A 17,580-nucleotide genomic window follows, 5' to 3' on the forward strand; every position below is an offset into this window, starting at 1 on the left:
AGTACTACTCCGGTTCTATCCTGGTTGCCATCTCGGTTCCCATCCTGGCACCATCCCCGGTTTCCATCCCAGTTTCCATCCCTGCCCTACCCCAGTTCCTATCCCAGCTCCATCCCGACGTTATCCTGGTTCCCATCTTGATCCTATCCCGATTCCCATGCCAGACCTATCCCAGGAATTCAGGGTTCCCTATAATCCTAAGGCTGCCTGGGCAATGGCAAGGAGGCTTGCTTGCTTGCATTTGTCATTATATGTGTAATTTATTATTACATATTGATGTATTAGCATATATAACATTTCTTACTTATTTGCTGATATTTCTATCTGTATAATGTAGAGATTGTATATGTACAAGGGCAAGACTCTCCCCTCTCTTGCAGCTCGGGATCCACTTCACACAGCCTGATAATAAAACATCCAAATCTGTGAGGTTTATTCGTGTCCCAAAAGTTGCCAGACACAGAAACAGCTCTCGACAGTTCACGTTTCACAAAGTCTCAAGGCGGTGCGGATTTGCCAAAATTTTTGGGAGCAGGTGGGAGGAAGGCTGGTCTCATGATCAGTTCATCCCAGAATGGTTCAGAGTGAGTGTTCTATGTCTCATCAGCAGGAGCTGGGTGGACACCAGACAGCCCCAGGCTCTTGCTGGTGCCATCTCCAGCCCTCTGGCAGCGCCTGGCACAGCTTTGCACCATCCCCAGATCACCTGGCAATGCGGCTCTCCAGGCTTCCTCTACAGCTGGGGACCTACCCAGGAGTGTTTTGGAGAAGAGAAAAGCAGCAGTGAGAGCTGCTGGCAGTGCCAGGAGGCACATCCAGCACCAGCTGTCGGAGCTGTCACCCAGCACCCGAGTTCTCAAGGGCTTCAGCGTGCGCTGCCACTGGCTCAGGATGGCAGCTCTGGCCCCGTTCCAGCTGCCCCGACCCACCAGCCGGTACTGGTAGGGTGAGCAGGGCCCAAAGAAGATGGCCAGGGCCAGCCGGGGGTCTGTCAGGAGCAGCCTCAGCACGCTGGGCTTGACGCCGGCACACGCAGCGATTTTGTCCATGTAGCCGATAAAACTCATCTTCAGGTTCTCCCTCTCAGATGGATTCCTTCGAGGGGAGGGAAGAAATAAAAGTCAGATGGCATCATCCTATCTCAGCTCCATGGAAGGCAAAAGCCAAGGGCTCAGACATCAGCTGAGCCCCAGTTTCTGGGGCAGAGTTCTCAGCCCCAAAGAGCCTCTGTGGGGTTGGTGCCAGCAGTTCCCTGGAGCAGGGGATAAGCAGAAGCTTGTTTTGTCTCTGCAGCATAGTTGTGGCTTCAAAAGCAGCTCTAACTCAGTAGTACCATCACTGTAATGCCACAAGTACCCCTGCCATGTCCTTCCCTGAGGTTCAAGGGTGTGGATTTGGCTGATTTGGAGAAGCAGAGCTGTAGACTTTCAGAAATAAGAATGCCAAGGGGACTGGGAAAATCCAGGAAATGCAGAAAGCTTCCTGTGCTGGGAGGGACACCCAGGATTTTTCTGCTGCTGATCTGCCTCAGGAAAATTTGAGACAGCCTCAAGTTTGTTTCCCTTGCACCTCAGGCTTCCATATTTCTGTGTAACAGCATTGTGGTGGCTCCTGGTCATAATCCCTGTTTTGTCCCAGCTTTTTCCCCAGTGTCCCATGAGCCAACTCAACCCAACCTGCACTCCAAGGTCCCCTCCTTGCTCCCTCATCATCCATCCCACATCCTTGTGGATACAACCTCCTGTGAAATCCCAGAGCCAACAAGGTTGGCTGTCAGCTCCCACACACAGAGCACACCTTGACCTGCCAAAAAGGGACACAAAAAGGGACACTGGGCTCTGGATGGAACCCAGCAGTCCCCACTGCCTGGATTAAGGAGGGAGAAGCCACGAGATGGCACCGTTAGCCTGGAGGAAAGCAACCCACCATCCTGACATGCTGGGAGCAAGGACATGGCTTTGGAGGCCTGGCAGGGAAAAGGCAGAAAGGGAGGGAGCAAAGGAGATGGGAAGAGATGGAAGCTGCACGCCCTGGTTTTGTCATCAGCTGCTCCAGAGAAGCTCATGGTGTCTTGTTCCATAAAGCAGAGCATTTTCACTGCTCTGGGGGTAATAAATGCAGAGTTGGGTGTCCTGAGCAGGTCCCTCCCACACCTGCGATCCTTCCCCGAGGTTATCCTGGCACACAGTGCCCATCTCATCCCGAGTGCAGAAGCATCACTCACTTTTTCACAGGTGGCTTGCTCTTCAGAACCTCAGCCATCATTCTGCTGGGGGGAGGCAGCTTGTAACAGCCTGAGAACAGAGAAACCAGCCAGCTCCAGCAGCACCTTCAGAGGAAATGTTCAACCCCTTCCCAAGGTCCCAGCAGATTTCCCCAGATGTGGAGCAGCAGGGATACAGGGATGCAGGTGCTGCACAGAGCCTACCACAGAGCTGAAATATGCCCTAAGCTCTGTGGGCAGCAGGTCAGGCTGCCCAAACCTCCCACCCAGAAGATCTGGATGTGTGTAAAAAAAGACTGGATATGTTCCATAGTCTAGTTGAGGTGTTAGGGCATGGACCTTCAATGATCCTGAAGGTCTCCTCCAATCTAGTCATTCTATGAATTCTGTGAATGTCCCCCATCTCCTACCTGCAAAGACCCCTGTCACCCAGCGAGCCTGCATTTCTGCCCCCACCATAATGGAGCCTGTCAGCTGGATCAGGCCAATGATGGCCAGCGTGGGCTTCTCCAGCTGGGGAGGGAAGATGCATTTGTAGAGGGAACGGTTGTCGTTGATGGTGCTGCCAACAGACTCCTCCAGGAAGGGGAACGAAAAGTTGTAGCCCGTGGCAAAGAGCACCACATCGATGTTTTCCTCGGTTGTCCCGTCTTCAAAAACAGCAGAGCTTTCAGTGAACTCCTTCACCTTTGGCTTCAGCACCACAGTCCCAGAGAGGAGGCAGCATGGCAGCTCATCATTGATAATCATCTTAAATTTGGAGCTTGCAGTGGGGAAAAGAGGGCAGCAGTGTTAGCATCTGGGAGGGACCTAAAATGACTTTTTTGCATGGTCAGAATTCCCCTCCAGTGGGTTGCTTTTCCACAAATATCCCCCAAAAGTGAAAATCAAACATTATAAAGACCTCCCAACCACCCAACAAAACAATCAGAAAAACCCCACCTTTTGCTGGAAGCCAAGCCATAGTTTGTGTGGTTGAACCACGAATTGAACTTCCGAAACTTGATCCTCCTGGTGAGGGCTGATGGCAGAAGCCACTCCAGGAGGTGGTTGAAGCGGGTGGTGCCGACCATGTCACGGGGGAAGCCGTGCTCTGAGACCCGGCTGAGCACCCACGTGTGGCTCCTGGTGCTGAGGAACACCTGGGGAGGGAGGCAGGGCTCAGCCTCCTGCCCAGGCACCTTGTTGGTTTGGCTCTGAGTGGCAAATCCCATAACCCCAGGCAAGGATAAAATGGTGGCTTTGCTAAAGCTCCCACAGCTGCCTGGCCTGAGATGGCCCAAACTCTCCAGGAGTGGCAAAGCTTCTTCAAGGAGAAATGGAATTTATTGAGGAGCCTGGGGGCAAAGCTCCCTGCGCCACCCCGGGCTCTCACTCTCCCTGGAGGGTCTCTGGCCCACCATGGGCTGTACCTTGGCAGCCACACGGCTCAGCTCCACGGAGAGGTCGCCGCCGGTGTTGCCAATGCCAACCACCAGGACCCGCTTTCCTCGGAATTCCTGCATGTCTCTGTACTCCCGGCTGTGCAGGCACTGCCCTTGGAAGCGACTTTCAATGCCTAGACACAGAGCAGGGAGCATCTCCTACTGCCAGATGCATTTACTCACCCCTGTCTCATGCCCAGATCCCCAAATCTCCCCCCTCCCACCTCTGAGAAGCCCGTGGAAGCCCCCTGTACCTCCTCAGCTCAGTTCTGCTTTGCAAATCCTAAAAGTAAAGCCTGCCTGCACCTTTACAAGTTGTTTTGCCCCATTTCTCCACCATTTCCATGTGTCAGGGTCCTACCTGCTCCAGTGTGGGGCTTCATGGCTGTCAGCTCCCACACACAGAGCTCACCTTGACCTGCCAAAAAGTGGCACAAACTGTCCCCCACTGTCTTGGGTTGCACTACAGGATGTGGCCAGCAATGTGTGTTCTGTCCCCATCTGTTGAGCCAGGTGGGGCAGTGACCCTGATCTCCTGGCACATATTATCTGCTAATGGGCCAGCTTTAAACCAGCTGGGGCAATCATCTTTATCTTTCCACAGCCCATCCTCCCTCCAGGCAGATATCATCTGCTGCTGGCCCATTCAGTCCCACTGCATGACTGATAAAATTCCATCATCCCACTGGGAGATGCTCCAGCCAGGGGGAGCAGCCAAGCCTTTCCTACCCAGAGAAAAACTGACATTTTGGACACCAAGGGACCTTCTTCACACTGGATTCCAGAGGAAAGCCAGACCTTTCCACATCATCCCTGCACCTTCAGAGGAAACTGCACCTTCTCCAGGAGCACTGCTCCAGCTGAACCACATCTGCCCCTGCAGGAGGATGCAGCCACCATTGAATGGGACTGCTGCCACCACCCTGACTGACTGACGGGTGTCAGCTTGGATTCTGACTCTGGCAGTGTTTGGGGATTGTTCTTTGTAATACTGCATTTCTATTTTAATTTTCCTAGTAAAGAACTGTTATTCCTAATTCCCATATCTTTGCCTGAGAGCCCCTTAATTTCAAAATTATTATAGTAATTTGGAGGAAGGGGGTTTACACTGTCCATTTCAAAGAGAAGCTCCTACCTTTACTGGCAGCCACCTGTCTTTCAAACCAGGACACCCACCCACACTGCCCCGCTCCATGGGGGGTTCTGGATGGAACCCAGCAGTTCCCACTGCCTGGATTTGGATTTGCAGAGGAAAATACAACCAGGGGGCCCATGGGTGCTGGGAGAAACCCCACGGTTGGGACAGGGCTTACCTGGGAAAGAAGCCAGTGGCAAGTAGGGCTCCTGGTAATGGCCGGTGCAAACCATGACAGCATCGAAGACGTGGGACTCACGGACACCCCCAGCCTCGGTGACCACCTCCCACTGGCCCGAGGCAGCGAAATCTGGCCGCTTTCTCACACTGAGAACTCTTGTCTGGCACAGAAGCCCAACAAAACCAGTCAGGGATCAGAGATGTGCCTGTCAAAGGCTGGGGCTGCCGGGAGCAGGCTGGGTCCCTGGGGTGCTGCATGTCACATCTGAAGCTGTTAAATCTCACTCTGCACCTTTCCCCTGGTGGTGACATTGGGGGCAAGCCTGTGTTGGAGCAGCCTTGCTTAAAACAGGGGGCTAAAGGCTGTGTTCAGGACACAACCAAAAAGACAGGTGGTCCTTGTGGGCTGGAACCCAGTCATGCACCTGCAGCTGCTGATGGCTCTCCTCCCCTGGGGTTTGGGGTCCCTGCTCACCTGGAGGCGCACGTGGCGCAGCAGGTCGAAGTGCCGGGCGTACATCCTGAAGTACTCCAGGACGAGGCCATGGGACAGGTAATTGGGGAAGTCCTGGGGGAAGGGGAAGTCGCTGAAGCAGGACATCTCCTTGGAGGTGTTGGTGATGACTGAGCGGTACACGCTGACCCTCCTGCTGTCCCTGGAGTCCTGTGTGAAGCCAGTGGTGATTCCAGATGTGCAAGGAACGACTCTCACCCCGTGAGGTGTACGAGTGTTTTCCTTCCTTGCCTTTTGGTACAAGGGCTAGCACCAGGTGACAATCTCTGCTCCCTCCATTCCTCCTCTCCAGTTTGGAGCCAGGAGGAGCCCCGTGAGTGGGACAGGGACAGTCCCTGAGGGTGTGGCCACCTCTTGGAGAGCTTCCAAGGCAGGGGACAACCGCGGGGACAAACCCAGCGGGCACTGACCGTGTAGCGCCAGACGCCGCCGATGTCCTCGCTGCTCTCGAAGCAGGTGGGCTCCAGCCCCTCCTCCAGGCAGCACTTGACAGAGGCCAAGCCCCCAGCCCCAGCCCCGATCACGGCCACCCGCCGGACCATGCTGGCCTGCAGCAGGCGACAGGCTGGTGTGAGAGCAGCTGGAAACACAAACACAGCCCAGGAATCAGCAGAAACGCCCCTCCCTTCTTGCCATGCCCAGCAAAACACCTCTGCTCTTCTCTGGCAGGTGTCCACGAAGGAAAAGTGTCCTGGAGAAAGCCATGGCCAGCTCCAGGTTCAAGATCCTGCTCAATGCCCTTCCTGCTGTGCTAAGTCCACAATGAGGGCCCAGGAATCTCCCTCCTCCATGGGAAGGAAGAGGAGGTGCTTTTAAACCTCACTGTTCTGCTGCTTTCATTCATTCCCTTTTCCAGCCCAAACCAGGGTATGCAAAGAAGTTGCAGCTATCTTCTTCTGCCTGTACAAAGTGGTCCCCCTAAGACCTTTGTAAGAAACAACTCCAGCTAAGCTGGCCCGTTTTCATGCTTTCCTTTTTAATTTCCCATTAAAGAGCAATCTCTTGAAAACAAAAGGGATTAAAAAAATAAGAAAGCAAAGCAATGCCTGAATGAGCAGGAGCACAGCACAGCCATTCAGAAGTTAGCTCAGTGAAAGCATGGCTGGGATTACAGGATATACAAAAAGTTAGAAACCCAGGAAACGCTGGGTATAAATGGGAGGAACTCAAAGCTGGGGAGTGTAAACTGAGCTACACCCAGCTTGACTGGAAAGCAAAGAAACTAGGGAAAAATGAACCCATGTGAACTTTGATTAGGTAAGAAATACTCCCACTGCAGAGTCGGCAGAAAGAGTAATTTGTAACTTTTTCTATCGGTTTAGTGTCAAAAAGTAAGTTAACATGAATAGAACCCGGTGGAAACTGAAGACAGCAAGGGAAAAATGAGGGAGGTGCAAAAAAGCCCCTTTGGCATCCACAAGCCTGGCCTGAGCCACTCCTTGATCTGCAAGAATAGGCAGGACATGCCCAGAGCTGCCTGCCTCATTTCTGGAGCCTTCAGGGAAAGACAGGCAAGCTCAGGGTGCTTCCCTCACCCCACTTTTACTGGTTTTACTGCAGAGGCTCCCTGCAACACCCCTCTCCCCCCACCAGCAGCAAGGCAAAGCCAGCAGTGAATCCCAAAACCCTGGAGAGCTGTCTGCCCACTCTCCAACCCTGCCAAACCTATCCAGAAGTGAGAGCAAACCTTGCAGTTCAGTGCTGCGCCTTCCAGCTCAGCCTCAGCCGAATTTCCCTTGAGTTTCTGTCTTGTGCATTGGAAGTCCAGGCTGAAGTCCAGGCAGCTCTCCACAGCTCTTGCACCACTGACCTTTACACCTGCATTCCCCCGCCCTTGTGGGACTAAATGGACTGGAAGAAAGTTCCCAACCTCCCTGGGGCAGTGCCAGGTGGAAATGCAGAGATAATCCCAAAGAGAATGCGTTTGCAGGGTGTAACTTGTCATTGCTCCAGCCCAGGCAGCAGTGTGGGGTTGTCCTGGTTTATCCCCTTTTGTGGTGCCTGTGCTAGGCTCGTGCTCCCTTGGCATCCCCAGGAGATCAGAACATGCTCCCTTTGCCAGCAGACAGCGTGGATGTGGGACATGGAGCACTGTGCAGCCTCATTTTGGGGAGTCAGGGAAAGCTCTGAGAGCCCACAGCTCCAACTCAGACACAGGCTCCCCCCAGCTGTTCCCATGCACACAAAGACAGGACAGACAGGCATCTGCAGCACACTCCTGCCACAGCCACTGAGATTTTATTCATTTACAGTCTCTCCAAGCACAAAACAAAGCCTCAGGATTGCCCAGTGGTGGGCCATGCAGGGAAGCAAAGCCAGGAGTGTCCAGCCCCACAGGCTCAAGTGTGAGAAACCACCACAACCACTGCACTGCAAAGATGCACCAATTCAGCCCCAACATTTGGAGTTTAGGCTAGGAGAAAGGGACAGCCTGACCTGTGTACACAGCCCAGATAATTCCTGGGCACTTTTGCTCCTGTGACCACTTTTGCTGGTCTTGTCCTCACTGCATCTTGTGTGATCCAGGTACAATGATGGCACCAATCCCTGGCTGCAGGCAGGGGAGAAGAGGGGCAACAGACACTTGGGCAAGGCTGCCATCCCTGGATAATGAGGTCTGCAGAGCTGTGCTTGGGGTTGAGCTGGAGCAGAGGGAGGTTTATGCTGCAGGTTGCAGATTAAAGTTTGTTGCCATATAAGTGAAATCCTTCCCCCAGTCCTGTGGCACACTGAGGAGCTCTCTTACCTGAGACAACATCTCTCAGGATAAAAAAAAAAAAACCAAAACAAACAAAACCCAAACAAACATGCTCTAGAAGCTATATGAAACCAAAAATCACAGCAGCCAGGAGCAGAAGGAATCCCACAACCAGGAGAGAAGGGAAAGAGCTGGAGTAGCCAGCAGGGACTCGTGTTCTTGTGGGCTTTATGACACGGTCCCACTGGGTGAGGATGGCCTGCCGTGCCCCCTGCCAGCGCCCAGGACCCCCCAGTCTGAACTGGAAGGGGGAGCAGGGGCCAAAGAAGATGGTGAGGGCCAGCTTGGGGTCTGTGCAGAGCAGCCCCAGCACGCTGGGCTTGGCGCCGATGAGCGAGGCCAGCGTGTCCAGGTAAACCAGCCACTCAGTTTTCAGGACTTCATCATAGGTCAGGCCAAACCTGAATGGACCAGAGAAGAAAAAGAGGCAGGAGAAAGGTCAGTGTCAGCAGGGCTCAGAGGAACTGAGCTCCTCTGCATGCTTGTTGTTATTGCAGCTGGGATGCAGCTGGGTTCTTTTTAGGAAAGGACTGGATATATGTGCATCTGTGGCTGGCTGGACACAGCACCTGTAAAGTGATGCTGGCTCATGCCAATCTTTCCACAAATTGCACCTGTTCCCCCCTTTCCTCTTGGTGAACCCTTTGGCAAACCAGTTTTGTGTCTTTTTCAAAACAAACAAACAAAAAATCTCTCAAACCCAAATCTCTTTGCTTTTTTCAGAAAAGTCATGTGCAGCATGACAAAGGTGGGACCCCCTCTCATTCATTTGCACCAAATATTGTAAGAATACACAGTGACTTGGAGAACTGCTTCCAGTTCACCTTCACAGCTTCATGTCCCACCTTCAGAAGTCTGAAAAAGCCCATATCCATTTAGCCTTGTATTGTACAGCAGTTGTTCTGTGCAATTCTGTATTTCACTCTTCTATATCTTTTCTCCTGTAGCTATTTAAGTGAACCATGGATTTATACATCACCCTGTTCATTCATTCATTCCCTAATCCTTTTTAGCCTTTTGCCTGCCTGTGAACCACACACCAGTGTGCTCAGACACCTGCTCACAGTGAGTCAGGTCTCCATGCTGAGAGAGGAGACAATCTCTGTGTACACCTCATTGGTTGTGCATTGGCTTTTTTCCCTCCTAGATGAATTACTTTGCATTTATTACCATTAATTTCTCTGTTATTTTATCTCTCAGTCCCTAGGGAACCTGGTGTTCTTACCCAACTCCCAAGGAAGTTTTAGCCTTGAGTACCCTGAATTAAATTCTTCTAAAATATCAGTGTTAAATCAAAGGTTAATGGCTCTTGGCAAGTGAGCAAAGGGGAAGCTGGATCCAGGAATCCTCCCCTCTCCTCTGCCATGCAGAATAGGAACAGTGAGAGCTTGCCTGTTGCTGCCCCAAAAAACTCCAGGGATTTCTCAATCCACCAAAAAACATTTGGGGATCTGGGGAATGACTTACCATTTGACTTTGTTTTTCTTGTTCTCATTTACTTCCTCCTCCATGACAGACTGAGAAGGCAAGTGACATAAACCTGGAAGAGAGAGGAGAGCATCCTGCCAAATTTAGCTCCTGAGGTGGGAATTGTGAGCTCATTCAGTGATGCAAAATGTGGGAATCCCTTCCCTGGGAGGGCAGGAAAGTCTTATTGCTGGCAATTTATTCAGCAGTGGCAATCCTGCCAGAAACCAGCTCTCCAGTATTCCAAATTCACCCACACCTTTTCCTGCTCTTAGATGTGTGCTGTCAGGGCACAGACAGGTGATGTGGGGTCAGATGGGCTGTGCAAGCCCCAGAGAGAATCATCCCAAAGAGAAACCCCAGAGCTTCCCATCTCTGTGGGGTAGTCCTGACCACAAGGTTATCCTCACTATTTTTACTAAAAAAGCCCAAACAAAACACCAGTAGGTTTCTTTCCTCATTCATGTTGCTTTAGCTTAGCTGACTGGGGAAGTCTGAGCCTTGAAAATGCTCTCTTTTCCACTCTGAACTTTTTAGCTCTGGGATCTCCCTGCCTGGAGGGATAAAAGGTGTCCAGCCTGCATTTTGGGGCTCACATTTGCTCCCCTACCTTTGAAGACACGGCTCACCCAGCGTGCCTGCATCTCTACCACGGGCATGATGGGTCCAAAGGGCTTAATCAGCCCGAGGACAGCCAGGGTGGGCTTCTCCAGGTGGGTTGGGAACACGTATTTGTAGAGGGATGCGTGCTTGTTTTCCATCCTGACCACGGATTCCTCTAGGAAGGGGAAGGAGACGTTGTAGCCCGTGCAGAAGACAACAACATCAACAGGCTCCTCCTCGGGGCAGCTGTGGAACAGCACTGAGCTGTCCCTGAACTCCTTCACGGCCGGTTTGATGGTGATCCTGCCCGTCAGGATGTAGCTGGGGAGGTCGTCATTCAGCAGAGCCTCACGGACCCGCCAGCTGTGGAGAGCAGGGCTCTGAGAGGGGGAAAGCACCAACAAGCCTTGTGCCCTGCTCCTGCCCCACCCAGCCCCACCAGCTCACACCTCCTGTGTCATTTTCTCTGAGCAAGCAGCCCTGCTCATCACTCCAAACAATGACACCCTGTCCCACAGCGGGAGGGATTCAAGGACATCTCCTGCTGCCTTCACTCAGCTTCTCTTTAAATCATCTCTTTCCAAAACTGATCCATGCTGTAAGCCTTCCTTCTCCTCTTTACCCAGAGACCCTCATGAGGAAAACTCCTCTGGGCTTTTCCAGCATGCCAAATCTTTCACCACTTAATGGAGCTGCACCTTATTTTCTCCTCCCCAGTCTGGGAATTAGTTGATGCACCTATCTGCATGGGATGGGAAGCACCAAGATGTACCTGTTGTCCGGTTGAAGGCCATAGTTTGTGTGGTTGAACCTCTTGTTCACCTTGGAATTAATCAACCACCATGAAAGGGCTCCAGGGAGGCTGGTTTTGATCAGGTTCTTAAGGCGAGTGATTGAAACCATATCCCAGGGGTAGCCACCCTCAAACACACGGCTGAGCAGCCAGGATCCTCGAGAGGTGCTGATGGTCACCTGGAAGAGAGAAATCAATGGTTTGGGCCATGAATTTGCTGCTTTTCCTTTCCAAAGAAACTCAGAGGAGCACGACACAAACAGCTGTGCACTGGAAAAGCAGCGAGAGCATCTTTAAGACCTCCTGGCTGCTGGTGATGGAGGTGAAACAGGAGACAAGAAGAAAACCAGCTCACTTTGGTTTTTCACCAAAAATTCAGGTCAAATTTTGACCAAAATTTTTTGGTCAAATTGGTTTTTTGGACCGAAAATACACCATGTCCCTGTGATGACAGCACACTGAGCTACTGTCCCCAGTGTCCCTGTCCCCACGGCCCTGGGGTGGCAGGGTGGTGATGTTGCCTTGAGAAGCTGGAACAGAGATCACACAGAGTTAAGGGAAATAAAATGGCTATTTATTGAGAGGCCTTCAAAGGCCACACCCTGGCAGTACCAGTGCCACAGTGTGGCCCCTGCCTGGATGGCTCCAAGATGGAAACAAAAGAGAGCTTGGTTACAAAAATCTCACATCTTTACAGACTTCAGTCCATTTGCATACAGGAGTCAACCATCCAACTAATAGTCTCAAATTGCAAGGTTTCACCCTCCTCTTTTCACATTGTTTATGCTTAGGGCCTGGAGTTTGAAGAATCAATAGCTGGAATCGGACTATTTTGTCTTCATCACCCTGAGGAAAATCATAGCCAAGCAGAACAGAAAAGTCAGAACTTAAGGCATCAGTGGCACCTTGGCAGCTACACGACTGGCCTCCACTGCGATATCCACTCCCGAGTTGCCCATGCCCACCACGAGGACACGCTTGCCCTGGAACACGTCGGGGTGCTTGTACTGCCGGCTGTGGAAGTACTGCCCTCGGAACTGCTCGATGCCTTGGGGAGAGAAACACAGCTTTGATGTGCTGCAGCACTTGTGGATTTAAAAAAAACAACAATCTGGATGGCAAGGGCAAAGAAGTGTAATCTCTGGCCACCAGGGACTCGGGGAGGTCCAGCCCTTCATCCCATGCACACAGAATTGATGCTTCCTCACCAAAATGGGGTATCAGACACAAGAAAGTATTGCTGTTCACACCAGCAGAAGCAAGACAAGAAAGGGAGGATTTCCCCTGAATAATCCCTAAATCTTCTCTCCCAAAACCCTGGACCCCAGGCAGTCCCATACCATACCATACCATACCATACCATACCATACCATACCATACCATACCATACCATACCATACCATACCATACCATACCATACCATACCATACCATACCATACCATACCATACCATACCAGGGAAACACTGCAGGGGGAGGGAAGGCTCAGAGAAACTTCCACTGCAAACCATGACAGCATCAAAGACATCCGATGTCTGCTTGCCACCCGCCTCGGTGACCACATTCCACTGGCCCGTGGCGGCAAAGTCGGGGTGCTGACGGATGCTCACAACCCTGGTCTGGAATGGGGAAGCAAAGCAAAGTCACCCAAGGTGCCCAGCAGAGGTGGGCAGCAGGGTGGAGCAGGGCAGCATGGCTCACCCCAAAGCTGATGTGCTGGCGCAGGTGGAAGCGCTCGGCGTAGCGCTGCAGGTATTCCAGCAGCAGGGCGTTGGGCAGGAACACCGGGAAGTGCTCGGGGAAGGGGAAGTCAGAGAAGGCAGACATCTCCTTGGAGGTGTTGCTGATGAGCGAGGGGTAAATGCTGGGCCGGCCAGCCTCGATGTGCTCCTGCCACGGCACCCCCAGGTGTATCAGCCTGGACTCAGCTCACACCCTGCAAGCTCCCCCACACCCACAGCCCAGCCCCATGGACCCCGCTGGCTCACCGTGTAGCGCCACAGCCCCCCGATGTCCTGGCTCTGCTCGAAGCAGGTGGGCTCCAGCCCCTCGTCCAGGCAGCACTTGGTGGCTGCCAGCCCGCTGACCCCCGCTCCCACCACGGCCACTCTCATCCTGTGCCCTCTGCCGGGATCCCAGGCTGTCCACGGGGTTACACCTGGGAGAAACCCCACAGATGATCATAGCCCTCCATAGAGAACTTCTGTGGATTTTAGCCAGGCCTTTTCTCAGGTTCTGAGTTCTTTTTCTCAGGTTGTGAGGATTTTTCCCAGACTGACAGAGTTTCTCAGCTCTGGCCTGAGCCTTTCCCAAGATGACAGCTTTCTTGTAAATAGAAAAAAATTAATAAACAGTTCTTAATGTACATAACAAAAAATGTTTTCTCCTATTGTCCAATGAACTACTGTCCTGATTTAAGTTTGCAAACCACTCTATAAATATTGTTCAGTTTTTCAATAAAATGCTTCTTCCACATAAGAAGTTGTTAGTCATTATTATTTGCCGCTCTCTGTGTATAGCAATAAATTTCTCTAGATGCTGCCCCCAAACCTCATTCCATTTACCAGCATTCTGGGCCCTTCATTTACAAATTAGGTTAAATGTCTTAAATAATAATTTTCTTTTTTTCCCCCCTCATTTATTTTCAAAATTTCTCCACTTTTACAGTGCACTCCCTGGATTGCTTTCAAACCCTTGCAGCTGCCCTGGAAACTGGCTTTGAAAGTATGTGATTGAGCCACAGTTCGTTGCCTTATTTACAAGCTGGGTTTAAACTCTCCTGCCTTATCAGACTCGCAAATATTTGTATATTAGCTTTGGATGTCTGCCCCTGCCTCTCTCAGAAGAAAAAAAAAGTAAAAATGCACTGGGACTATTCAGTTTCTGCCTCTTTGACAGGCTCCTGTCCCCCATCCCCAGGGAAGATGAGGCTGACTTTGACATGGCCACTGAGGCTGACAGAGGGGCTGCAGGTGTGGCACACCTTGGACTGAGGATTTTGTGTCTCTTGAAGGGCTGAAAGCAGCTCCACCCCAGGGCTTGAAAGGCAACAGCCCCTGGGTTGACATCCAGCCCTACAAAACTCCCGGTGGGGGTGATGGATCCTAATCCTTATAGTGCCAGGACTATAAATAAAACTAAACAAAACAAGGGGTGATGGCCAGGCTCCATGCCTTGGACTGGGCAATTCCAGAGCCAGAATCCCCACACAGGTGCCCTGGGGGTGCTGCTGCAACCTGTGGTTTAATCCCAGTTGCTAATTCAGCATGGCAGGATGTCACTATGGGTGGTACCACTTCCCCTGGCCTGAGAAGCGTTTTCACTTTCCACCAGACACAATGCACAGTGCAATCATCAGGAAAAAGAAACAAAACAAACCAAAACAAAGTCTCCAGTAAAAAAAAAAATGGGGTTGGACACAGTGTTTTCTAAAACCCACCAAATCCTCCAGAACTATTTCAACTTTCTGCCATAAAGCAACACCTGATGAATACTCTGCTTTCCCGGGCTGGAATAAAACCTGGACCTTTTTCCTTTGTAAGTAAAAAAAGCACTAGAACAAGCTGCTCACTGTTTACTGTTTTGGGGGAGGCTTCTTTTTTCTTCTTCTTCTGCTTTGGCATGGTGGGAATTAATTTATATCACAAACATCTCCCAGCTACATTTGCTATTTGATTTCCAGTCTTCTTGCAGAGAAGTAACACCCAAGACATAAATTCTCCCACACAATCCCAAAACTCTGAAGTGCCCGGGTGTGGGGTAGGGAGGGAAGGAAAGGTTTTTCTGGGAATACTCACCTCCAGCCACCCAGCTCCGGGTCAGCTCCGTGCGGGAAGGGATTGGGAAGGGAAGGTTCTTCTCGCCCCAGAGTTATGGGCGAGAGGTGGAGCTTGGCCAGGAGGGCAGGGAGACAAGGAAAAACACTCGATTTCCCCAGCAGTTACACAAGTGGCCGTGGGAGGGGCGGCTGGAGCCCTGGAGCCAGCTGGACAGCACAGATGTTGTTCCCTAAAAGGGGGACGGCCAGCGGAGCGCTCCAGCTGTGCGCCCCTGGGTGCATCCAGATGTGCGATGCCTTCACTCGCCCCGTGGCTACTTGCCGAAAAAAAAGGGCTTTGAAAGGACTTTCGAGGAAAGAGGGCTGGGTTAGGGAGCTCACGGGGGAATGTGCCATCAGCCGCACCAGAAAAGAAACGCGGAGAAAAGACCCCACGACCAGCAAGGGTTTAAAGTAGGTTGGTTTATCCAGCACCGACGTTCTGTTCATGTACACTTCATCTCATATTTATGAAGGTTTCAACATCGCCCGTGCATATTCATAACCTGTCCCCGCCTGCTCTGGCTCCGTGTGCTAATCAGCTTTCCATGCCCTGAGCTTTCACTCTCTCTCCTGGTGGCTCTGGATGAACTGAGTGGTCCCAATGTCCTCTGGATGAACCTGGTCCTTGCACAGGCTCTCTTGGTATCTGGCTGTTCTCCAAGGTTCCTGGCCATAGCCCAAAACATAGATCCAGTTATTACCATTTTTTCGAGCCTAGTTCCTGCTTTTCAGTCTCAAACAATAGGCAAAATCCTGTTGTTGTATAGCAAAGGTCCATCTGTTCTTAACACACTTGATTGCACAGCTAACTAGAGTCTGTTTAAGCTTAGTTATAAGTTCCCAAAACCAGTGCTGGACAAGAGGCTGCCCATGCAGAGACAGCATGAAATGGCTCCAAAACTATTGTACCAAAGTCCCAGGCACTAGGAAAGGGGACTGTGGGCTGAAACAGTGTAGGACAGTTGATAAAGGGGCTAGGACAGTGACAGGAGCAGGACTGGCCTCTGATAAAAGGAAGGATTAACTGCCTGAATTATCTCAAACCAGCTGAAACTGGGTTGGAGAAATGCCAAGGGTCCAAGGAGCAGGAGTGAGGAATAGAAGTGAGAAGTTCAGCATGAAGAAGAGGAGTTTACTTCATCTGAAACCCCCCAGCCCATGACTCCTAGAAGCCACTGACACCACTGAGCAGACCCAACCAGGAGGAGCCAAAGGCAGGGACTATGGAAATTATTTCCAAGAGCTCATTATAATCAAACCCGCCCTTTCAGGGAAAAGGTATGTTTAGGCTGTGCTGTAATTATCTTAAATATATAACATCTTTATGTTTAAAGGCAGGTATCTCCAAGGAGTAAATGAGCATGGAAAGGAAGGGGATAATGGTGGCTTTGAATGGGTCTTTGCCCCCAGATATTCAATATATTTAGGGGTGACTGGCAGGAAAGTATGAAATTCCTGCAAATTAATCCAGCTGGGCATGAAGAATTTAGAATCCATGGAGAAAGAGTTGATAGAGGACTTTAGGAAAACCAGAGTTTAGAAAAAAAAACAATGATACTCAGCAAAACTCATAAAGTGAGTGCAGGGGGCACAGTCAAAGCTGCCAGCCCCATCAAGGCCTCACCCTGTCACTGATAAAAACACTCCCAGGGCAAAGGCCCCATATTTGACACCCATCTCTTTTAGCAGTTTGAATAACCAAGGAGTCCACAAGGGAAGAAGACAAAAACCCATCCAAGGTCTGCAGGACAGAGGGTGGTGAATAAATATCCAAGAGAGATGCCTGCTCTGCCCCTGTATTTTGATTTGCAGAGGCTGAAGGGGCATTTTTACCAAAAAAGAAAAAAAAAAAAAAAAAAAAAAGGAAATAGGCAGCAAGGCTTGCACATCTTTGACAGTGTTGGGATTTGCACAAGCTCTGTCTCCCAGCTCTCCCTCACACTGGATCCTTCTCCAGGTGCTCCTGCCAAGATGCTCACCAGCACTCAGCAAAAAAATCAGGAATCCACTGAGGCAAATATGGTGTTCTTTATGTGCTTCTGCATTTTTTGAGTTCCCCAGCAGGCATTCAAGTGACTTGCACTTAGAGGGATGCTGTGGCAGCATTCCAGGAGTGGTGTTAGTGCTTTTAGGAGGGCAGTTCAGGGAAGCTTTCTAAAAGAACAAGTTGTTTTTGGCTAAGACTTGGCTGGTACAGGAATGGGACCAGATGCCTTTGCTGGCCCTGATTCTGGTGAGGTATCCAGTTCAGAGGTGCAGGGCTAGATGCAGTGAGTGATACCCTGTGAGGATAGGGTAGAAATACCTCCCAAGCCTCAGCAATCTGCCTTAGGGCTGTGGTGTTCCACCCCACAAATACCCCTGGCCAGGTGTGCAGAACAAAGTATTAGAGGAGATGGAGATGAGATAGCAGGGAGGCAATTCTTATAATTATGCACACACATGCCTAAGGCACTGAAAAGTCCTTGTCAGAAAACACAGAAAAATTCCTGTTCCTTTACCCACCTCTGCTGCTGGCTTGGCAGCCCTGGAAGGAAGAGCCAGGGCCAGGGAATATCCAGTTGTGGCTGAGGATGAGAACCAGGAATATTGGGATTTAAGGGATATTCATGTGCCTGTCTTTGTCCCCTAGAGAAGCAAAGTTCCCCAGCACTGTGGTACAA

General features: G+C 51.1%; 1 protein-coding gene across 1 annotated transcript; it reads right to left on the reverse strand.

Annotated features, from left to right (window-relative positions):
* Positions 1 to 250: 250 nt before the first annotated feature.
* On the reverse strand, positions 251 to 15,050 carry LOC306806022 (uncharacterized protein). Its single transcript, XM_079314403.1, has 17 exons — positions 14,895 to 15,050; positions 13,086 to 13,255; positions 12,799 to 12,987; positions 12,554 to 12,716; positions 12,004 to 12,146; positions 11,078 to 11,277; positions 10,313 to 10,668; positions 9,703 to 9,775; positions 8,298 to 8,636; positions 5,888 to 6,188; positions 5,439 to 5,627; positions 4,962 to 5,124; positions 3,637 to 3,782; positions 3,167 to 3,366; positions 2,635 to 2,987; positions 2,225 to 2,294; positions 251 to 1,095 (listed from the first exon to the last, which is right to left on the reverse strand). The coding sequence occupies exons 2-17, from the start codon at positions 13,209 to 13,211 to the stop codon at positions 594 to 596; spliced, it is 3,513 nt and encodes a 1,170-aa protein (XP_079170529.1). The 5' UTR covers positions 13,212 to 13,255; positions 14,895 to 15,050; the 3' UTR covers positions 251 to 593.
* Positions 15,051 to 17,580: the final 2,530 nt, after the last annotated feature.

Source organism: Erithacus rubecula (assembly GCF_903797595.1).
Source record: "Erithacus rubecula genome assembly, chromosome: 10".
Classification (NCBI taxonomy): Eukaryota; Metazoa; Chordata; class Aves; order Passeriformes; family Muscicapidae; genus Erithacus; species Erithacus rubecula.

Coding starts and splice junctions, on each gene's coding strand:
- LOC306806022 (XM_079314403.1), bottom strand. CDS start 13,211: ATGAGAGTGGCCGTGGTGGGAGCGGGGGTCAGCGGGCTGGCAGCCACC. Junction 11,278..12,003: donor CCAGTCGTGTAGCTGCCAAG/GTGCCACTGATG, acceptor TCTCTCTTCCAG/GTGACCATCAGCACCTCTCG. Junction 8,637..9,702: donor AAGAAAAACAAAGTCAAATG/GTAAGTCATTCC, acceptor TGGTCCATTCAG/GTTTGGCCTGACCTATGATG.